Source organism: Podarcis tiliguerta, assembly GCF_965153285.1.
Source record: "Podarcis tiliguerta genome assembly, chromosome: 7".
Lineage (NCBI taxonomy): Eukaryota > Metazoa > Chordata > Lepidosauria > Squamata > Lacertidae > Podarcis > Podarcis tiliguerta.
The window spans coordinates 7,323,822-7,342,072 of NC_139540.1; the positions used below are offsets into that span (position 1 = coordinate 7,323,822).

Consider the following 18,251-nt stretch of genomic DNA (forward strand, 5'->3'; position numbering starts at 1 on the left):
TCTACATTTAACAGCCACATATTCCAAATCCGGTGAACAGTGACTGCCCACAGTCTTCGAATTATTGGACCAGCATTTGTTCACATATACACACAGCCCCCCTCCTTTGGTTTTTCCGAAGTCCATGCCTCGGTCATGACGATGTACCGCACAGCCTTCCAACTGAATAGCTGTGTCTGGTATGGACGGTTGAAGCCATGTCTCAATGACAAATAAAACGCAGCAATCTTTTACAAGGCTGTTCTTTGCTGCCTGCAGCCTCAATTCATCCATCTTGTTGGCAAGAGATCTCACATTAGCAAGAAATATGCTAGGGAGCGGTGGTTTAGATGGACTCCTCTGCAATCTTACCAGGACACCAGCCCGACAACCCCGCCTTTGCCTCCTGTCTCTACGCCGCCTTGATACATTTGATACATTTAGGATGGCATAAACTTTTTGGTACTGCACCTTGTCTGACTTGTACAGTCTGTGAAACCTTACATGCCATAATAAAGAGGCCACAAGAACTTTTGTTGTTTCAGCTACAACACACAAATATGGCTTCCGCTCTGCGAATGATTAGAATGAAATATCAGAAATGTGATTACATACATTGACCTTGCTTGCTGGATGTCAGGGTGCTATAAAATTATATTTTCCTGAACAGGCATTCTCTCCCTCCACTTCCATACACACAGCATTCCTGTGAATTTGGTAAATTGAGCTTGACTTCACGATATGCACTTGCAAGAAGAAGAGGTAGCTTTGCCTGAATGGTGTGTGTTTTCTAGCTATTAGTAAATGTTGCTAGAGAACAGCCAAGAGGGGAAAAAAGGAAATTCCCTTTTCAAAGTGCTATTAGTCCAGCTTGCCAGCAGATGGCTCATGAGTGTCATGAATAAAATCAGTGAAAGAAACACACTGTCTGGGTCCTGGCTCTATTGTCTTTCTTTCCCAGTTTCCACAACAGTTCTCCTCTATATTCATTATTACTAGTGCATAAGAAGCATCTGGCTGCTGATTTAGACCAAAGGTCCATCTAGAAGCTGTCTGTTTCTGGGAAGCATGCAAGCAGGAAATGTGCTCTGTTCACATGCAGTTACCAGCAAATGGTATTCGGAGACATTCAGAGGCAGTATTTTATTTTCTTTATCCTAAATTTTCCAGAATTCAAGTTCATCGGATGACCCTGAATTCTACTATTACAAAAAACCCCCAACAACTTCCATTTGACTTTATCTATGTAATGCATAATTATGCAGCTCTATCCTGTTCCCTCTTACTGGCCTTTTTCTTCAACCTTTCCTGAAATTTTCCCAGCTCTCCTTTTTGAGGTGAAACAACCAGAAATGTACAAAGTATTCTAAATATGGTTGCACTGTAAAATTGTATAGCAGCATCATGCTGTTAGCAGTTTTATTTTCAATCCCTTTCCTCAAAGCTTTTGATTCATCATTATGGGTAAGCCTCTTCACCTTTTTCTTGGCTGCTGCCTTCTTAATCTCAGTTTTAATCTCTTTTTTAAATTTACCGATGGTTTTAATTGTTGTTTAAACCTTTTAACTACTTTTCTTTAACTGTAACCTTTTGCTTTTAACTGTTTCTTGTAAACTAAAGAAGCAGATAAAATCAGCAAAATAATAATAAAAAGCAAATAGTAATAGGCTTGCTGACATAAAAAAGTTTTCCACGGGCATCCATGAGAGTATAACGAGTGTACCTGCCTAACGTTAGCAAGTCTTGAGATAGTTTCAGCTCTAAACTGGGGGAAAATATCCCTCCATACCTACAGTACAACATGGGAAGAGGCCTTAAAACAGTGCGACCTGATGGGTGCTGTCCATGGTTCTGAATTTTGCTTAAAGGGCTCACTCTGCCTGAGCTGACTGATCTGCTCAGTGTGAGAAAAAGAACAGGGTTGGGAAGTTTGTGAGGATTTTGTGGAGTTAATACCCTTCAGTGCAGGGGTCAGCAAACTTTTTCAGCAGGGGGCTGGTCCACTGTCCCTCATACCTTGTGGGGGGGGGGGGCAGGCTATATTTTTTTTTGGGGGGGGGGATGAATGAATTCCTATGCCCCACAAATAACCCAGAGATGCATTTTAAATAAAAGGACACATCTACTCATGTAAAAACATGCTGATTCCCAGACTGTCCGTGGGCTGGATTTAGAAGGCGATTGGGCCGGATCCAGCCCATGGGCCTTAGTTTGCCTACCCATGCTTCAGTGGCAGGCCAGACGATGGACAGAGTAAGAGAAATTATGATGTGATGGTAAGAGCTACGGGCACACAAGTGTGACATAGTCCCCAGCTGCGAGGTTCCAACCAAAGAAGAATGGCAACTTGAGCTGACAGAATATGCACAACTCACAAACCTAACACATAGAATAAGAGAACAAGAAGAATATATGTTTAAAGAATATTGGAAAACGTTTACTGAATATATGGGAAATAATTGTGTACAGCTGACAACACTGGCAGCATTAAGATAGATTCAACAGTGTAAAAAAGTTTTTATGGGTGCAGTAATGGAATACTGAATGGCATAGTTTTTGTAAAATACTCAGGGATTTACAATATGTAAAATGAACCAATGAAAGAGAAGAAGGGAAGTCATTGATATATTAAGGATGTAAAATGTTCATTATGTATATATACACAATGAACTAAAAAAAGAGGTTAAGATATGTTGTTGTTGTTTAGTCATTTAGTCGTGTCCGACTCTTCGTGACCCCATGGACCAGAGCACGCCAGGCACTCCTGTCTTCCACTGCCTCCCGCAGTTTGATCAAACTCATGCTGGTAGCTTCAAGAACACTGTCCAACCATCTCGTCCTCTGTTGTCCCCTTCTCCTTGTGCCCTTCATCTTTCCCAACATCAGGGTCTTTTCCAGGGAGTCTTCTCTTCTCATGAGGTGGCCAAAGTCTTGGAGCCTCAACTTCAGGATCTGTCCTTCCAGTGAGCACTCAGGGCTGATTTCCTTCAGAATGGATAGGTTTGAACTTCTTGCAGTCCATGGTCCTCTCAAGAGTCTCCTCCAGCACCATAATTCAAAAGCATCCATTCTTCGGTGATCAGCCTTCTTTATGGTCCAGCTCTCACTTCCATACATTACTAATGTTTAGATATACCTTCCCTAAAAGGCCGGAGGCATTTCTTTTAGGAATGGTTGGGGATGAGATACCAAAAGAAGACGAAAACTATTTCTTCATGCGACAATGGCAGCCAGAGTTTTGATAGCTCAAGGATGGAAACATCAAGATCTGCTGACTATTGAAGAATGGCAAACAAAGATGGTAGAATACGCAGAATTAGCCAGGCTGATGGGACGAATCCATGAGCAGGATGACCAGACGTTCCAAAAAGACTAAGAAATTTATAACTTATCTTGAGAAGCACTGTTTACATATAAAAAACACTGGCAGGTCAGAGATAAACCTTACAACGTATGGAGCATGCTATATGAGATTATAGAAAGAACCATGTATAGATATGAACAGTATGCTGCTATAAATGAATATGTAAATATTATAGTGTAGAAACAAGAAAACCAGAAGAGGGGTAGAGGGAAGTTACTAATAGTTACTAGGTTACTAATATTGTAAGAATGTAATGCATAAATATATAATATGAAAATCAATAAAAACAATTGCAAAAAAAGGATGCAAAATGAGTATTCTAAATTGTAAAACAGAAAACTTATTTCTTTATACCCCACCCAACTGGCTGGGTTTCCCTGCTGGGATCAAGCAGGTGTGAGATATCACCTTTCAGAATGTCAGAATCTTATTCACATTTTTTTCCTAGAGTTCAAAAGAAACTTCTCATTCTGGATGGAGAATATCGGTGAAATGTTTTCTCTCATTTCAGTGAGGGTGGCACACGGTAATAATATCGTGTTGAAACTTCCTACCAGCCTATTAGGTAATGTTCCATTATCCTAGATGCTTTGACAATGTTCTCAGTGTGAAAGAAATTGCTTCCTGTGAAAAAATTGCACTCTTTTGGGTAATACCTTGCAGGTTATTTATGAGGGAAAGCGTAGCCATTTAGGCAACTTGAAAATCCAGCTCTTTAGGTGTGCCCTTTTTTTATATACTATAAGAATGCCATTTCCTACCATTTTTTGTAACTGTGGGATGGCATTCACCTGGCAAACAAATACTTCAGGTTTGCATTTTAGGTTTTTTAATGTCTGTCCAAGAAAATTGGGTGAAGAGGAATGGCCAGATTCAACACACACACACACACACACACACAGAGAGAGAGAGAGAGAGAGAGAGAGAACTGGTTTGCAGTATTTTAAAAATTAATTTTATTAAAAACACAATTATCCAAAAGTTACACTTCAGTTTTCTTGACTGCCATAATACCACAGAACAATGACTCCGAACCTCAATTCATCATCACTGTCATGTTGACTTGCCAAATACTCTCAATAGGAACCCAACTATGGATCTGGGTTTACTAGACATTTTCAATCAATATATCCCCTCCACAGACACCTCTGTGATGATGATGGCGTAAAATTATCCTGTTCTTCTTCAATAAAAAAGGAGACTAAATTGTGTCAAAGACTTCTCTTTGCCTCTGACTATTTGACGATGGCATGAGAGGCATTCTGAAAGAGCAATGTTCCAGATATTATTAACTCAAGCCTCTATTGGTATATTAGAGTTTTCTAATCATTGGGCAACAACTAGTCTAGCTGCTGTTAATAGGAAGGAAATTAATTCTTTTGATTTAAGGGTAGAATTTGTGGTCAAATCTAATGATAGTAAGGCAAGCGCCTGATAAATAGTTTAGTGATTTTGGTGGTCAGATAAAAGTATTTTCCCGATAATTATGAAAAATGCTGGATTGAAGTGGAAAAGGATCTAGAAGTATGAACAAATTGAAGTTATCATTGTTAGGCTGAATTGCTGTGATAAAAATGAATGTGTTGCCAAGGATGTTGTTTTTGTTTCAAACATTGCAAATTTTGGATAAGATGGATTGTTTCAAGAAGTGGCAGAAAGATATCTCCAGATTTGTTTGGCAGGGCAAGAAGCCTCGAATAAAATTTAAGATATTAACTGATGCTAAAGAAAGAGGTGGATTTGCCCTGCCAGACCTTAAACTTTATTATGAATCAGCTGCTTTTTGCTGGCTGAGAGAATGGCTACTTCTTGAAAACACTGAAGTGTTGGATCTAGAAGGTTTTAACAATGTATTCGGCTGGCATGCATATTTGTGGTACGATAAGGTAAAAGCACATACAGCATTTAAAAATCATATTGTCAGAAAAGCATTGTTTAATGTTTGGATAAGATATAAGGATTTGTTAGAAAAGAAAACCCCAAGATGGTTGTCACCAATGGAAGTGAAGGCACAGAAAAAACTCAATATGGAGGCCAAATGGCCGAAATATTGGGAAATTCTGCAACAGGATGGAGACAGAATAAAATTGCAGAGCTTTGAAAAATTGAAAAACAAAGTGCGAGATTGGCTCCATTACTACCAAATAATGGAGGCATACAATCTGGACAAAAAAGTTGGTTTCCAGGTGGAAAAATCAAAATTGGAAACAGAATTGTTAGATCCAAAGATTAAGAATTTGTCAAGAATGTATAACTTGCTGTTGAAATGGAAACTCAGGATGAAATGGTGAAATCAGCTATGATTAAATGGGCACAAGATGTTGGACATAGTATAATGATGGCTGACTGGGAATAGCTATGGACCACAGGTATGAAATTTACGGCATGTAATGCCTTAAGAGAAAACTTAATGAAAATGATTTATAGGTGGTACATGACACCAGTCAAGCTTGAAAAAAATTATCATTTGCCCGACAATAAATGTTGGAAATGTAAAGAGACTGAAGGTACATTCTTTCACCTTTGGTGGACATGCCCAAGGATTAGGACATTCTGGGAGATGATTTATAATGAAATGAAAAAGGTATTCAAATATACCTTTCTGAAGAAACCAGAGGCCTTTCTCCTGGGCATGGTCGGCCAATTGGTGCTAAAGAAGGATAGAACTTTTTTTATGTATGCAACAACAGCAGCAAGAATACTTATTGCGAAGTATTGGAAGACACAAGATCTACCCACCCCGGGAAGAATGGCAGATGAAGTTGATGGACTACATGGAACTGGTGGAAATGACTGGCAGAAACCGAGACCAGGGAGAAGAGTCGGTGGAAGAAGACTGGAAAAAGTTTAAAGATTATTTACAGAAATACTGCAAAATTAATGAATGTTAAAAGAATGGTGGAATGAAGTTACAGTATATGGCTTTAGTAGAAATGTTATAAGGATTTAAGTATAAATAGATTAATAGAATATTATAGGTAAAATAGAGGGACGCAGGTGGCTCTGTGGGTAAAAGCCTCAGCGCCTAAGGCTTGTCGATTGAAAGGTTGGCGGTTCGAATCCCCGCAGCGGGGTGCGCTCCCGTTGTTCGGTCCCAGCGCCTGCCAACCTAGCAGTTCGAAAGCACTCCCGGGTGCAAGTAGATAAATAGGGACCGCTTACTAGCGGGAAGGTAAACGGCGTTTCCGTGTGCGGCTCTGGCTCGCCAGAGCAGTGATGTCACACTGGCCACGTGACCCGGAAGTGTCTTCGGACAGCGCTGGCCCCCGGCCTCTTGAGTGAGATAGGTGCACAACCCTAGAGTCTGTCAAGACTGGCCCGTACGGGCAGGGGTACCTTTACCTTTATAGGTAAAATAAGGTTAGAATGTGTTAAGATAATTATAGGACAGAAAACAGAGGAAGATGGAAAGGAATTGCTGAAATAATTGATAGAAGTGGAATACAAAAAGGGAGGTGTGAGGAGGTCGGTGAAATAAGTGAATGAAAGATAAGATATTGAAACTGTTCTAGTGTTTTAAATTGTTTTTGTTTGGTTTTGTTAGTTTAATGTGTTAGTGTTATGTAGTGTTTTTGTATTGTATTGTATTGCTCTTTGTTTTGTTTTGTTTTGTAGTGTTTAAATTGTTCAAAAAGTAATAAATATTATTTTTTTAAAAAAAGATAAAAGTATTTTCCCTAAAGGGTGCACTTTACCAAACATGAAAATAGTAACCTCATTCTCCACAGCTTTTCCAACATAATGGTGAGCTTGAAGAATTTATTTTTGGTTTGCAGTATTAAATCAAAGAAGTTCATCCATCCATTTAGCACAGCACTATTGGACCCACTATTAGACTGTTTATAGTGTCCTAGCTGTTGAATTCACAACTGGGCGGGGGGGGGGGAGTTAGAAGAAAGGAGATTCTAACTAAACATCAGGAAGAACTTTCTGACAGTAGTTTGACAATGGAACAGACTCCCTTGGGAAGTGGTGGACTCTTCTGCACTGGAGGTTTTGAAGCAGAGGTTAGATGGTAACTGTCAGTTGAGACCCCTGCATTGCAGTGGGTTGGACTAGATGACATTGGGTTCTTCCCAAACCTACAATTCTATGATTCTATATCCTCTGCCAGCTGGAAGAAACAGAAAATACTCTTTTCGTTTGTAAGCTCTGGGTTCACAAAGAGTTAAATCTTCCCCCATGCAAAGTTTCCTGTGGACAGGAGATAAAAATCTTCACCAGAAAGACTGCTGGGTGACTTTGCAAAGTCTCTGTGGCCTGTCTCTGGCACATCAGCACCACAGATAACCAGCTCCTTCTGCAAATTGTACTTTCCTCTTTAACTGAGAGTAGCATTCAAGCCTCTTTTTAAAAAAATGCAGTCTGTGTAGTTCCCTCCCAGGCTCACCATTGCACACTCTGTACATGTGCTCTCAGATCAGTCAGCAGCGAGAGCCAGGGGAAAGCAGTTCCTGCCCTCTCTTCTTCAGAAACAGCAGTACTTGCTCTGGACTGGGGATTTCCTAGGCTGAAGGAACACCCGGAGATTCTCAGGAATCTGTGAAGTCTGGGAGGGGGTGGGGTGCGTGGGAAGAGGGCGGATCTGGCTAGAAGGGGTGGTGGAGGAGGGAAAGAGCTGCTGGAGAGACGCCAGTCGAGAAGAAGCTGCGAAGAAGAGCAAGAGAGCGAGAATCAGAAGGGCGTGTGAATAACAGGAAAGCAAGCAGGGAGAAAACATTCCCCCGCTGAAGGAGGAAGGAAGGACTGTTACCAGCCAGCCAGATCGCGCGTTTTGCTGGAAGCTTTAGGTTCCCCAGGAGGGGCTGGACAAAGAAAGGACCTGTAAGTTATGTCTGTAACTTTTATATCTGTAAGTTTTGATTCTCCTGTTTGTTTGAGTTTTGTGTTCCTATCCCCTCACTTTGTCCTCCTTTAAAAGTTCCAGGTTTTGGTGGGGATGTGATGTTCCTGGGGACCTCTTCTCTGCTTTCTCAAACTCTCCTTACCCAGGCACTCCAGAGGGCACCGGTAACCATGGGTGTAGCCGGGGGGGGGGCACTTAACTGCGCCCCCCTCACATAAAGCCTGCCCCCCAACATAAATCCAGGCTATGCCTTGCATTTAGGTGGGGGTCAAGTCACTCCGGCTTGCATCCTGAGTTGCCTCTGTGAACACGGAATTGTGATATGAGAAGAAGCCTGGAAAGTCATCCAGCCCTCTGGTGAGGCTGGGGTCCCACCAGGACATCGTCGCTGATAGGTGGCCATCCAGCCTCTGCTTTCACCCTCTAATTCAACCCCTCTTTGAAGGGACAGGAATAAATCAAATCCCTTTCATAGAATCATAGAATCATAGAGTTGGAAGAGACCACAAGGGCCATCGAGTCCAACCCCCTGCCAAGCAGGAAACATCATCAGAGCACTCCTGACATATGGTTGTCAAGCCTCTGCTTAATGACCCCTTTCACTGGACAGAGTCTGATCCAAAGGAGGCTGCCACTGTTGAGAGCATGGAGAAGTTTTTTTTAGTACTGTTCTCAATATTTTTCATGGCCAGGTCAAGATATTTCTCTCCCTCACACTCACTCCTTTTCATTTTTTAAGTAGTATTCAAAACTGTAAAAGTTTTTAGTGGTTTCTATCTAACCACAACGAGGCTCCAAGAATTGTTAGATGTCTGAGTGTGATGTAAAAGCAGTTTCTCTCCCACCACTTCCTCTGTGGGCTAATTCAGCTTCTGCTTCCATTCATTCTTGTCATCCTTTTGCCTTAACCTCCCAGCCCCCATATTTTAGTAACGTAAGTGTTGCTCTTAAGTATCAGTCGCTGAATGCATAATAACAGTAGAATTAATAACAGTAATCTTTAAAACAATTTTATGGAAGGTTTATAACATTTTGAGCATTAAAACTCAAATGCATTTATAAAAAGATAATAAAAAGGAGTATATAAAAAATGAATAACAACAACGAAAAGGAAATATTATATAGAATACCCATGATCCTTATAAAAAACAATTAAAGAAAAAAGAGAAAGAGGAAGAACAGATTAAAAATAACTAAAAGAAAAGAGAAGACTGGGGAAAAAATGATTAAAAAGAAGAACTCCTGCCTCCCTATCTGACAATTATCTGTTACAACAGTTATTTAAAGTAATTAACATATGCACTCCATAATAGTTTTGTCCCCTCTGTAGGCTGTAACTTTGCCCAAATTTCCCTCTCAAGTTCAGCCTTTAACTTTTAGTTACCCAGACAGCACAAAACTACTCTTCTAACATCCTTCTAGTAATCCAAATTGATATTTCTCCAGTTTCTATATAAAATCTCTTATAAAGTCATTTTAAACAGTTACAATAATAGTAATGGTAATGGTGGAATTCAGCTGGAAAATCTACTATTTTGGATGATTGTTTGTTAACTCTGTGTTTGGGCACCTATTGAGATATTGCATTCTTATTTTCCATGATGGTTCCTGAGATCAAGGGACAGGGTTTGTCTATGTTTTAATACAACTGGGTGTCATTATGAATCAAGATGGCAGACTGAAACTTTCAAAACTTCACTGATTTTAATCACTGATTTCAAAACTTTGCTGATTGTTTAGGGGTTTTTTGGAATTCTCATGCAAAGCCATATCTAGAACTTCTAATGTCACCCGTTCTTGCTAGCTTTCGGTTGCCTCGCCTTATAAAATAGCAAAAGTGTTTATATGAAATGTTCAAATACTTCCAGCTCAACCAGAGTGACTAATTCCGCTCTGTTTCCTCTCTTCAACAGAACAGAAAACGGTGTGGAGTATTATGAGCAGCAGTGAGTGGGGCAGCAACATTTTCACCATGGACCCTGAAAACACATATAAAATGTACGGAGAGCAACTTCATGCAAAATGTTTTGAAGAAGAAATCTACAGATACGCATTTTCTGAACTGGGTTATTATACTAAACCCATTGCCATCCTTATCTGCATATTTGGGTTGCTGGGGAATGGATATGTTTTGTGGCTCCTTGATTCCCATATTAAGAGAAATCCTTTCACCACCTACATCCTGAATTTGACTGCAGCTGACTTTGGCCTGCTCATGTTTTTGTCTCTGTCCCTTATCTTTTTGTTCGCTGATGACCTCTGTGGATTACCGCTCCCTGTCCGCATTTCTGCAATACCCCTGTTGCACTTATGCCAATTTTGCTATACTGCCAGTCTCTGTTTCCATACAATCATCAGCATAGAAAGATGCCTCTCTGTCTCTTTTCCGAGCTGCTACCAACATCGGCGGCCACAGTCCCTTTCGTCTGGGCTATCTGTGCTAGTCTGGATCCTGTGTGTCATGTTCTGCGGAATGGAAATTTCATTTTACCTGGTCTATAATATGATATTATACCCAGTTGTCAAGAACATGTTCATTGTGGTCATATGGGTTTTGCCTCCAATTTTAGCTGTCTTCACTTTGTTCCTTCTGGCCAAAATGTGTTGCAACTCTCAGCGTCGACTGCCAGGAAGCCTGACTACTGCCATTCTTCTCTCCCTCCTGTTTTTCCTTCTCTGCCATGGCCCATGGAGCGTCGCATTTCTGTTATCCTCCCCTAAGCATTCACAAACTCTTATTGCACTTTCACAGCTCCTCTACTCTGTCAGTGGCAGCATTAAACCAGTGCTTTATTACTTGGTGGGGAAACAGGGCAAATGTTCCTCTACAGAACCCCTGAAGGTCATTTTCAGGAGGGTCTTCCAGGATGAATACTATCCTCTGCAAGAGAACGTGTTGACTGATGCAGAGAAACTTAGTGCAGTATCTTGTTCAACGCATGCCATCAACTGACGAAGCCAGCATTGTTCTTGAATGGAAATGCTTTGATCCTGGACTATGTAAGAATAATTGCTCATAGTGGACTATACCATGAAGCTCAATCTCCTTACCCAGGAATGAAGAAGCAAGATGCAATCAATAGGCACAACAAAAAGCCACAGCTTCATTAACTCAAAGGAATGCTTTTCTCTTGCCATACTGATTTAACTGCTACTTCTCTCTAGCTTTTTATTGATAAAGTTGCTGCAGCATAGTCCATTGCCATCAGGAACCTCAGGGTACCTCCCTGTGTGGAGTAAAGTTAGCCATGTTGATGACTATCACTGCCTCTTGTGGGAGCATAGTCCCATAGTAAACTGCTCAGGACCGCAATACCTCAAGGATGACCTCTCTCCATGTGAACCTACCTGGAACCTGAGATCCTCATCTGAGGCCCTCCTTAATGTGCCTCCTCCACAAAGAGGTCTCAAGGGTGGCAACACGAGAAGGGACCTTTTCTGCAGTGGTCCCCCATTTGTGGAATGCTCTCCCTAGGGAGGTTTGCTTGGCCCCATCCTTATACACATTTAGGCACCAGGCAAATACTTTCCTGTTTAACCAGGCCTTTGGCTGATTCACATACAATACCCTCTTAAAATGTATTGGATGGGGTGTCTGTTATTGGGTTCCTTTTGTTTATATAATATATTTTGTGTTTTTTTTTATTGTGATTGTATCTTGTGAACCGCCCTGAGACCTGCAGGTATAGGGAAGTGTACAAATTTAATATATAATAATAATGGTTTAACTATGCACTGTGTGAATTGATTTGTCTGTGTGAAGAAATGCTTTCTTTTGCCCCAGATGCTGTAACCTTTCCTCAAAGGGAAGTTTGCTGTGAGGTTGCTGGGTTTTTACTGCCTATGTGTTTGTCAGGAGACAGGGAATTTGATCCCTCCCAGGGTGGCAGCCAATAAGCAAATAAAAAAAGAAGAGTTCTTACCAAGTCTTTTATTCAAGATTCACAGTAGAAGACATAGCAATGCCACCTCTCTTAGATAATGGCGTTGCTCCGCGTAAAGTCCCACCACCTCCATCTCTCCTATCATATCTCATCCCTGCCCCGGCTGATCTGTGCTTTCTGGCTTTAATCCTTCTCTTCTACTACTCTCAATGCTTGCCAGGACCTGGGATAAGGGGAGGGGTTTGGCATGCTTTCCAAAGACACTGAGTCAGTTGTTTCTACCCTAGTGCTTCTTCTTCTTCCTGCTCCTCTCCCAATATTTCCCAGCTTCTGCCCTCTGCAGCCTCTGAACTGTGACCTTCTGCAAACCACTGTTCTAAATCTATACTGTCTCCCTCTTCTCTGGGAAGTGCAGCGGGGGGGGAGGGGGGGTTCTCCACCATTCCTCCTCAGACCAGCCCCTGACAGTGTTTCATACGTAGTCCTTTTAGGCACTGCCATGGGTTCTTTGAAACGTTTGATTAGGAGGAATTCAGTGATGTACTAAGGCAGGGGTCAGCAACCTAAGGCCTATGGGCTGGAAGCGGCCCATTGAGGCCACTTAGCTGGCCCCTGAGCCGCCCCCGAACTGAGCCGCCCGCTCAGCAAGTGCTGCACTAAACCGGCGCAGTGCAGCATGGGGACTCTTTCCCACAGCTCCCGAAATCACTTCTTTGCATGCCCAGACGCCAGAAATCATGTCTGCGCATGTCCATGGCGCCAGAAATCGCTTCTTCATAGGCACAATTTCTGGCATTTGGGCATGCGCAGAAGCAACTTCCGGCACCGCGGACATGAGCAGACACGATTTTCGGCATTGTGCTGCTCCAGCCCGGCCCACGGAGGATCTCCACAGGAGTGATCCAGCCCATGCCCAGTAAGCCTTGCCGACCCCTGTACTAAGGCATCCATACTGTCTAGTTAAACATTTTTGTTTGTTAGTCAGAATGATACCCTCTTCTGCCACACTTTATATTGCAAGGTTTATCCCAGCCCCTGCAGGCCAATTTTGGTGAGCACATAGGGGTGGTGGTGGAATATTTGCTCAGGGCTTCTGATGGTGGGGTTTGCTAGCTGAATCCCTCCCTCTTTATTTGCAATTCTCCAAAGTCACCTTGGGGCCTTGAATAAGACAATGAATGAATAAGGTTATTCAGAAGAATAACAATAGCATATGCAGCTGCTGTCCCTTGCTATGAACTTGCATGTTGCCTTCTAAAGTAGGAAGCAGGTGGCCAAGGAGGTTGGAGGAGGTGGATTTAGAGCAGTGTGGCCTTGGTTCAGTATACCTGAAGGAGCATATCCACCTCCATCGTTCTGCCCGGAAACTGAGGTCCAGCTCCGAGGGCCTTCTGGCAGTTCCCTCGCTGCGAGAAGCCAAGTTACAGGGAACCAGATAGAGGGCTTTCTCAGTAGTGGCACCTGCCCTGTGGAACGCCCTCCCACCAGATGTCAAAGAGAAAAACAACTACCAGACTTTTAGAAGACACCTGAAGGCAGCCCTTTTTAGGGAAGCTTGTAATGCTTAATAGATTATTGTATTTTAATATTCTGTTGGAAGCCGCCCAGAATGGCTGCGGAAACCCAGCCAGATGGGCGAGGTATAAATTCTTCTTCTTCTTCTTCTTCTTCTTCTTCTTCTTCTTCTTCTTCCACTGCACTGGGGTCAATGGAAGGCATCACCACTCTGACATAGTACTGAATGGAAGGCAAGAGTTGCAGGGTGCCAATTTTTTGCCTTGCAGAGGGTGCCAGTGAAATTTGAAAGTCCAAAGACTTTGAGGAGGACTGACCTGATGATGTACCACAGCCAGATCCACAGTTTCTTCTGCTCCTGTCCAGGGGAGCCAACAACCATGACCCCCCTTGCCACTGATTTGCCTGTCATAGCAACAGCTTATTATTAGATGTAAAAGGTTTGCCTTTTGTATTCTTTGGGGTACTACTGAATATCATGTTGCTTTTTATGATCCCAGAGCTGCACCACCCCATTCATGGTTAGCAGTTTTTAAGCCTTTTGACAATGTCAATAAATAGGTAATGAAACGAAAGACTAAAGCTAGTCAATATTGATTGCTTTCTCTGTTCCAACTGCTTCTTTCTCTTTGAAAATGTCCCCATGTGTACAGGAAGGAATGATGCTTAGTTCTCATGTTCAGTGCGTGTGCCTTTGACAGTGGCGGTAGCCATGTTGGTCTGACGCACTCAAAATATATAATTTTTTTTAAAAAAATGTCCAGTAGCACCTTAGAGACCAACTACGTTTGTTCTTGGTATAAGCTTTTGTGTGTATGCATGCACACGAAAGCTTATACCAAGAACAAACTTAGTTGGTCTCTAAGGCCTACTGGACAATTTTTTATAAAATGTATATATTAAAAGATTGTTTAGGTAGAGGTTTAACAACAACAACAACAACCACCACCACAACAGTAATAATTTTATTTATATCCTGCCTTTGCCCTGACAGGGACTCAAGATAGCATGCAGATAAAAACAAGAATGGCTAAAAACATAGAAAGAAACAATAATTAAAAACAAACAAACAAGTAAACATTGATGGAACAACTTCACTCTCAAACTGTAACATTTGATGCAATATATTAGTTAACTTGAGAAGAAATGAGATCTTCCAGCATATTGTGTGCATCATAATATTTAACCTTGAGTTGCATCACATTGGCCAATGACCCAAAGCAAGGTCGTGACTCATGTTTTCCCCAGTCAAGCTAGCTCTCTGAAGAAAGGAAAGTTCATAGCCTCCATTCTGCCCTTTTTCCACTGCCTGCAAAACATATCACTCTATATATTTAGTAAGATAAACAGTGGCCAACTTTAGAAGAACAAGAGGAAGGAAAATGAAAGACAGGATACATGACAACAGAGAGGAAACCAAGGCAATTCTCCGAGTGGCTACCAAGGTGCTTACTTTATGTTGCCCACAATGATTGCCAAGCTGAGCCTACAATTCAGCAATTTCCATTATTGCTATTATTCATTTCATCGCTATGCCTCTGTATATTTTAAAGAAAAAAACCTCAGTGTGGTTTAAAACACATGAGAGCATCAAATCCAGGATAAAACAATACTGAAGAAAGTTAAATATACATTCAAAGCAAAATAGTTACCAGGAAACTAAAATATTGTCTTAAACATTTCGAAAGAAAACATTACTAGAAGAAGCCAAATTAAAAAAAATGCACATTTAAAACAGCACAATTGACAAGGTAATAAAATGTTATTGTAAGCATAGAACATGTCTGCTCCTGTTGTTGCCAATCCTGTGGAGTCCGCAGTGTCATTAAGAAGTATGGCTTATTTACACATATTTACACCTGAGGTTTGAGGGAGGGAGTTCAGGACCTCCTCCCCAAGAGTGTCTCTTGCTGCTTCAGTCAGTTTAAGTCCAGAGTAGTCAGCTATGCTCGCCAGTCTCTAGGTTGCAGCCTGCACTCATGAAGTTCTCACTTTTGTTCTCTTTCCTCTTCCCAGAACATATCCAGGAACATATAGGGGGGAATCTGAAACAGAGGGATCTGGGGATACCTTGTAACAATATTATCTGTGGTGGAACCAGGTTGGATTGGAGATGCAGGAGGTTCTGCCAGGGGACCAGATGGCTTTCACAGCAGCTCAAGCTTCACACATAATGACCCGGTGTGTTAAATTCACACTTTCACACCAAGGGTGTGCAGAGCTTCCAAAGGGATGGAGTTGAAAAGAATCCTGTTTATGCCTTTGAAGTCTTGGAGTCCTTGGTATTTGAACAAATCCCACTTCATGAATGATTAATATTTCTTTATTAAATTGTATACCACCTGATGTTCATGTTAGCTACTAAGCAAATAACAAGTATAAAAACTAAGGGGGCAAACATTAAAAGATAAATACCCATGATTATAAGTTGTAGAAAAGAAGCAGAAAAACACGAATCTGCAGACTTTTTTTTAAGAATAAATCTATGTTGTTGGTCATCTCTAATGCCATCCCCACAGCATAGCTTACAAGGAGAAATTTAAGGAGTCATCATCATTGAATCTGCTGTGGCTGGAAGACTCTGATCTTCTCTGCAATCAGCTTTGTCACTAAAAACTCTTTCCAGCACCACCTTCAAGGGTTCTCTGGATCGATGTGTCGTTTTCCTTCCAATTATGAAGTAAATGAATGGATTAACACTGCTGTTGATAACAGCAGATACTACTGCAAATAATGCCGTTATTATATTAATATCAGGAAAAAGATGTTGAACAGTTATTATGACACTGAGTGGAACACCAAAAACAAGGAAGAAAAGAAGAGCAAGCAAGAGTGCTGTGTAGAACTTTCCTCGTTGGCGTCGATGTAAACTGCAGCAGACCTTGATGAAAAGGATCACAGTACAGATGACCACAACAAGTGTGCAAAAGACAGAGCTGATCATATGAACGACACAAATCACTATGTCAAAGTCTGCATTTTCAGTTAAAATGAAAAAGTTATAGATTCCAAAGACCAGAATGGACATTGCCCATATTAATGCACAAACAATTTCAGACAGGTGTTCTAGACGGTGGCATCGATACCAGATTGGGAAGACAACAGAGAGACATTTCTCGACACTGATGGCTGTCAGTAGATATAAGCTAATGGCATGTGTGGAAATAAACAGTTCAAAACCCAGCCGAGAGGAAATTCCTCCTACATTCCAAAATCTAGCTGAAATTGAAAATGCTAAAAATACAAGGACACAAGAATCAGCTACAGCCAAGTTCAAGATGTAGGTGGTGATGGGATTCTTCTTCACAATGAAGCAGAGAAACCAGATGACAATTGCATTCCCCACCAGGCCACATATGAATATTGTAAGGATGAAAAGAAAGAAAAAGAGCAGCAGGTAATATGTGAAGGAAGAAAGTTCAGATTCAGCATCTTCCTCTGGGAATGCTGAAGGGCTGTAGTCTCCAGAAAACCCATCAATGGTTAAACCAAGTGATGCTGCTGTGCTCTGCTCAGCCATAATGAAATCTTTTCTTTTGGAATCTCCCTTCTTCCCCGTTCTCTGCACTATGTCTGCAAGCAGAAGGGATGATGAACAGAAGGGATAATCACTAAAAGTAAATGCCTACACAATTCCAATATGGAAAGCTTCTAACTCATTTGTTATAGGTAGCCCAGAAAGAGATTAACACTACTCACCTGCTACAGCTTCAAGAAGAAGAAAAGAAATATAAAATTGTCGAGTCTGAAGGGACCCTAAGGATCATTCACTCCAACCCCCTGCAATGCAGGAAAACAATTTGGGCAAAATAAAGAAGAGGTTCATAGAAGAGGCACAAGACTCCCAATGCATATAAGAAAGAACTCTGGTTACACAGTCTTCTCTGCCCCTTCCTCTGTGATGGTATCTCAGCCAACTGTTGTAATTGTTTATCAGGCTAAAATTATCAGGGTCGAGAGAGGAAGATAAATTGTACAAATGTTCTGAGATCGCATGACTTTAAACAAGCCTCCTCCAGTCTGATGTCATCCAGATTTTTTGGACTACAACTCCCACCATGTTGTGCTGGATGGGAGTGGGAGATGTAGTTCCAAACATCTGGATGGCACCAGGGTGGGGAAAGATGCTTAATCAAAGGAATGGAGTTGATCCTAAAGCAAGGGTGCAATGTTCTTAGATGGCAACTCAGATGTGTCTGAGGACAGCCTCTAGCAGCAAAATGTCTCTGGACCAGTCCTGAAAAGGCCTTCAGGTATCATTCTAACGATGTTCTTTTTTTCTTGACTACCCTTGTATTTAAGGTTGCCAGCAAATTTGGAAAAGATAAGAACAGATGGCCTTGTAGTTGTGTGAGCACAAGTTGTTCAATGTGGACACATCAGCTAGTGAAAGTTTTCATAGCACAAAGATAGTGGATTACAGCCAAAGGATACAGTGGAACTTCTTCTTCTCCTGCAGTGGAGTCTGCAGAATCTTTAAGAACTGTGGTTTCTTCACTCGTATTTACACCTGAGCTTAGTTGGAGGGACGGCAGAACCTCCCTCCTCAAGAATGTCTCTTGCTGCTTCTCTCATAGCTTCAGTCAGCTTGAGTCCAGAGCAGTCAGCTATGCTAGCTATTCTCTAGTTTTCAGCCTGCACTCATGAAGTTCTCACCTTTGTT

At 41.5% G+C, this 18,251-nt stretch overlaps 3 protein-coding genes across 4 annotated transcripts in view; 1 reads left to right on the forward strand and 2 right to left on the reverse strand.

Moving 5' to 3' along the window:
* The window catches only part of LOC310682170 (mas-related G-protein coupled receptor member H-like), a 381,144-nt gene that overhangs the window by 307,962 nt on the left and 54,931 nt on the right, over positions 1 to 18,251 (reverse strand). The gene's annotated exons all lie outside the window — the stretch shown is intronic.
* LOC310681835 (mas-related G-protein coupled receptor member D-like) lies at positions 7,924 to 11,922 on the forward strand. The gene is made up of 2 exons (XM_083449801.1): positions 7,924 to 8,167; positions 10,103 to 11,922. Exon 2 carries the CDS (start codon positions 10,126 to 10,128, stop codon positions 11,140 to 11,142), a length of 1,017 nt encoding a protein of 338 aa, XP_083305927.1. The 5' UTR covers positions 7,924 to 8,167; positions 10,103 to 10,125; the 3' UTR covers positions 11,143 to 11,922.
* LOC310682191 (mas-related G-protein coupled receptor member H-like) lies at positions 14,541 to 17,437 on the reverse strand. Its single transcript, XM_083450686.1, has 2 exons — positions 17,288 to 17,437; positions 14,541 to 17,161 (listed from the first exon to the last, which is right to left on the reverse strand). The coding sequence occupies exon 2, from the start codon at positions 17,106 to 17,108 to the stop codon at positions 16,128 to 16,130; it is 981 nt and encodes a 326-aa protein (XP_083306812.1). The 5' UTR covers positions 17,109 to 17,161; positions 17,288 to 17,437; the 3' UTR covers positions 14,541 to 16,127.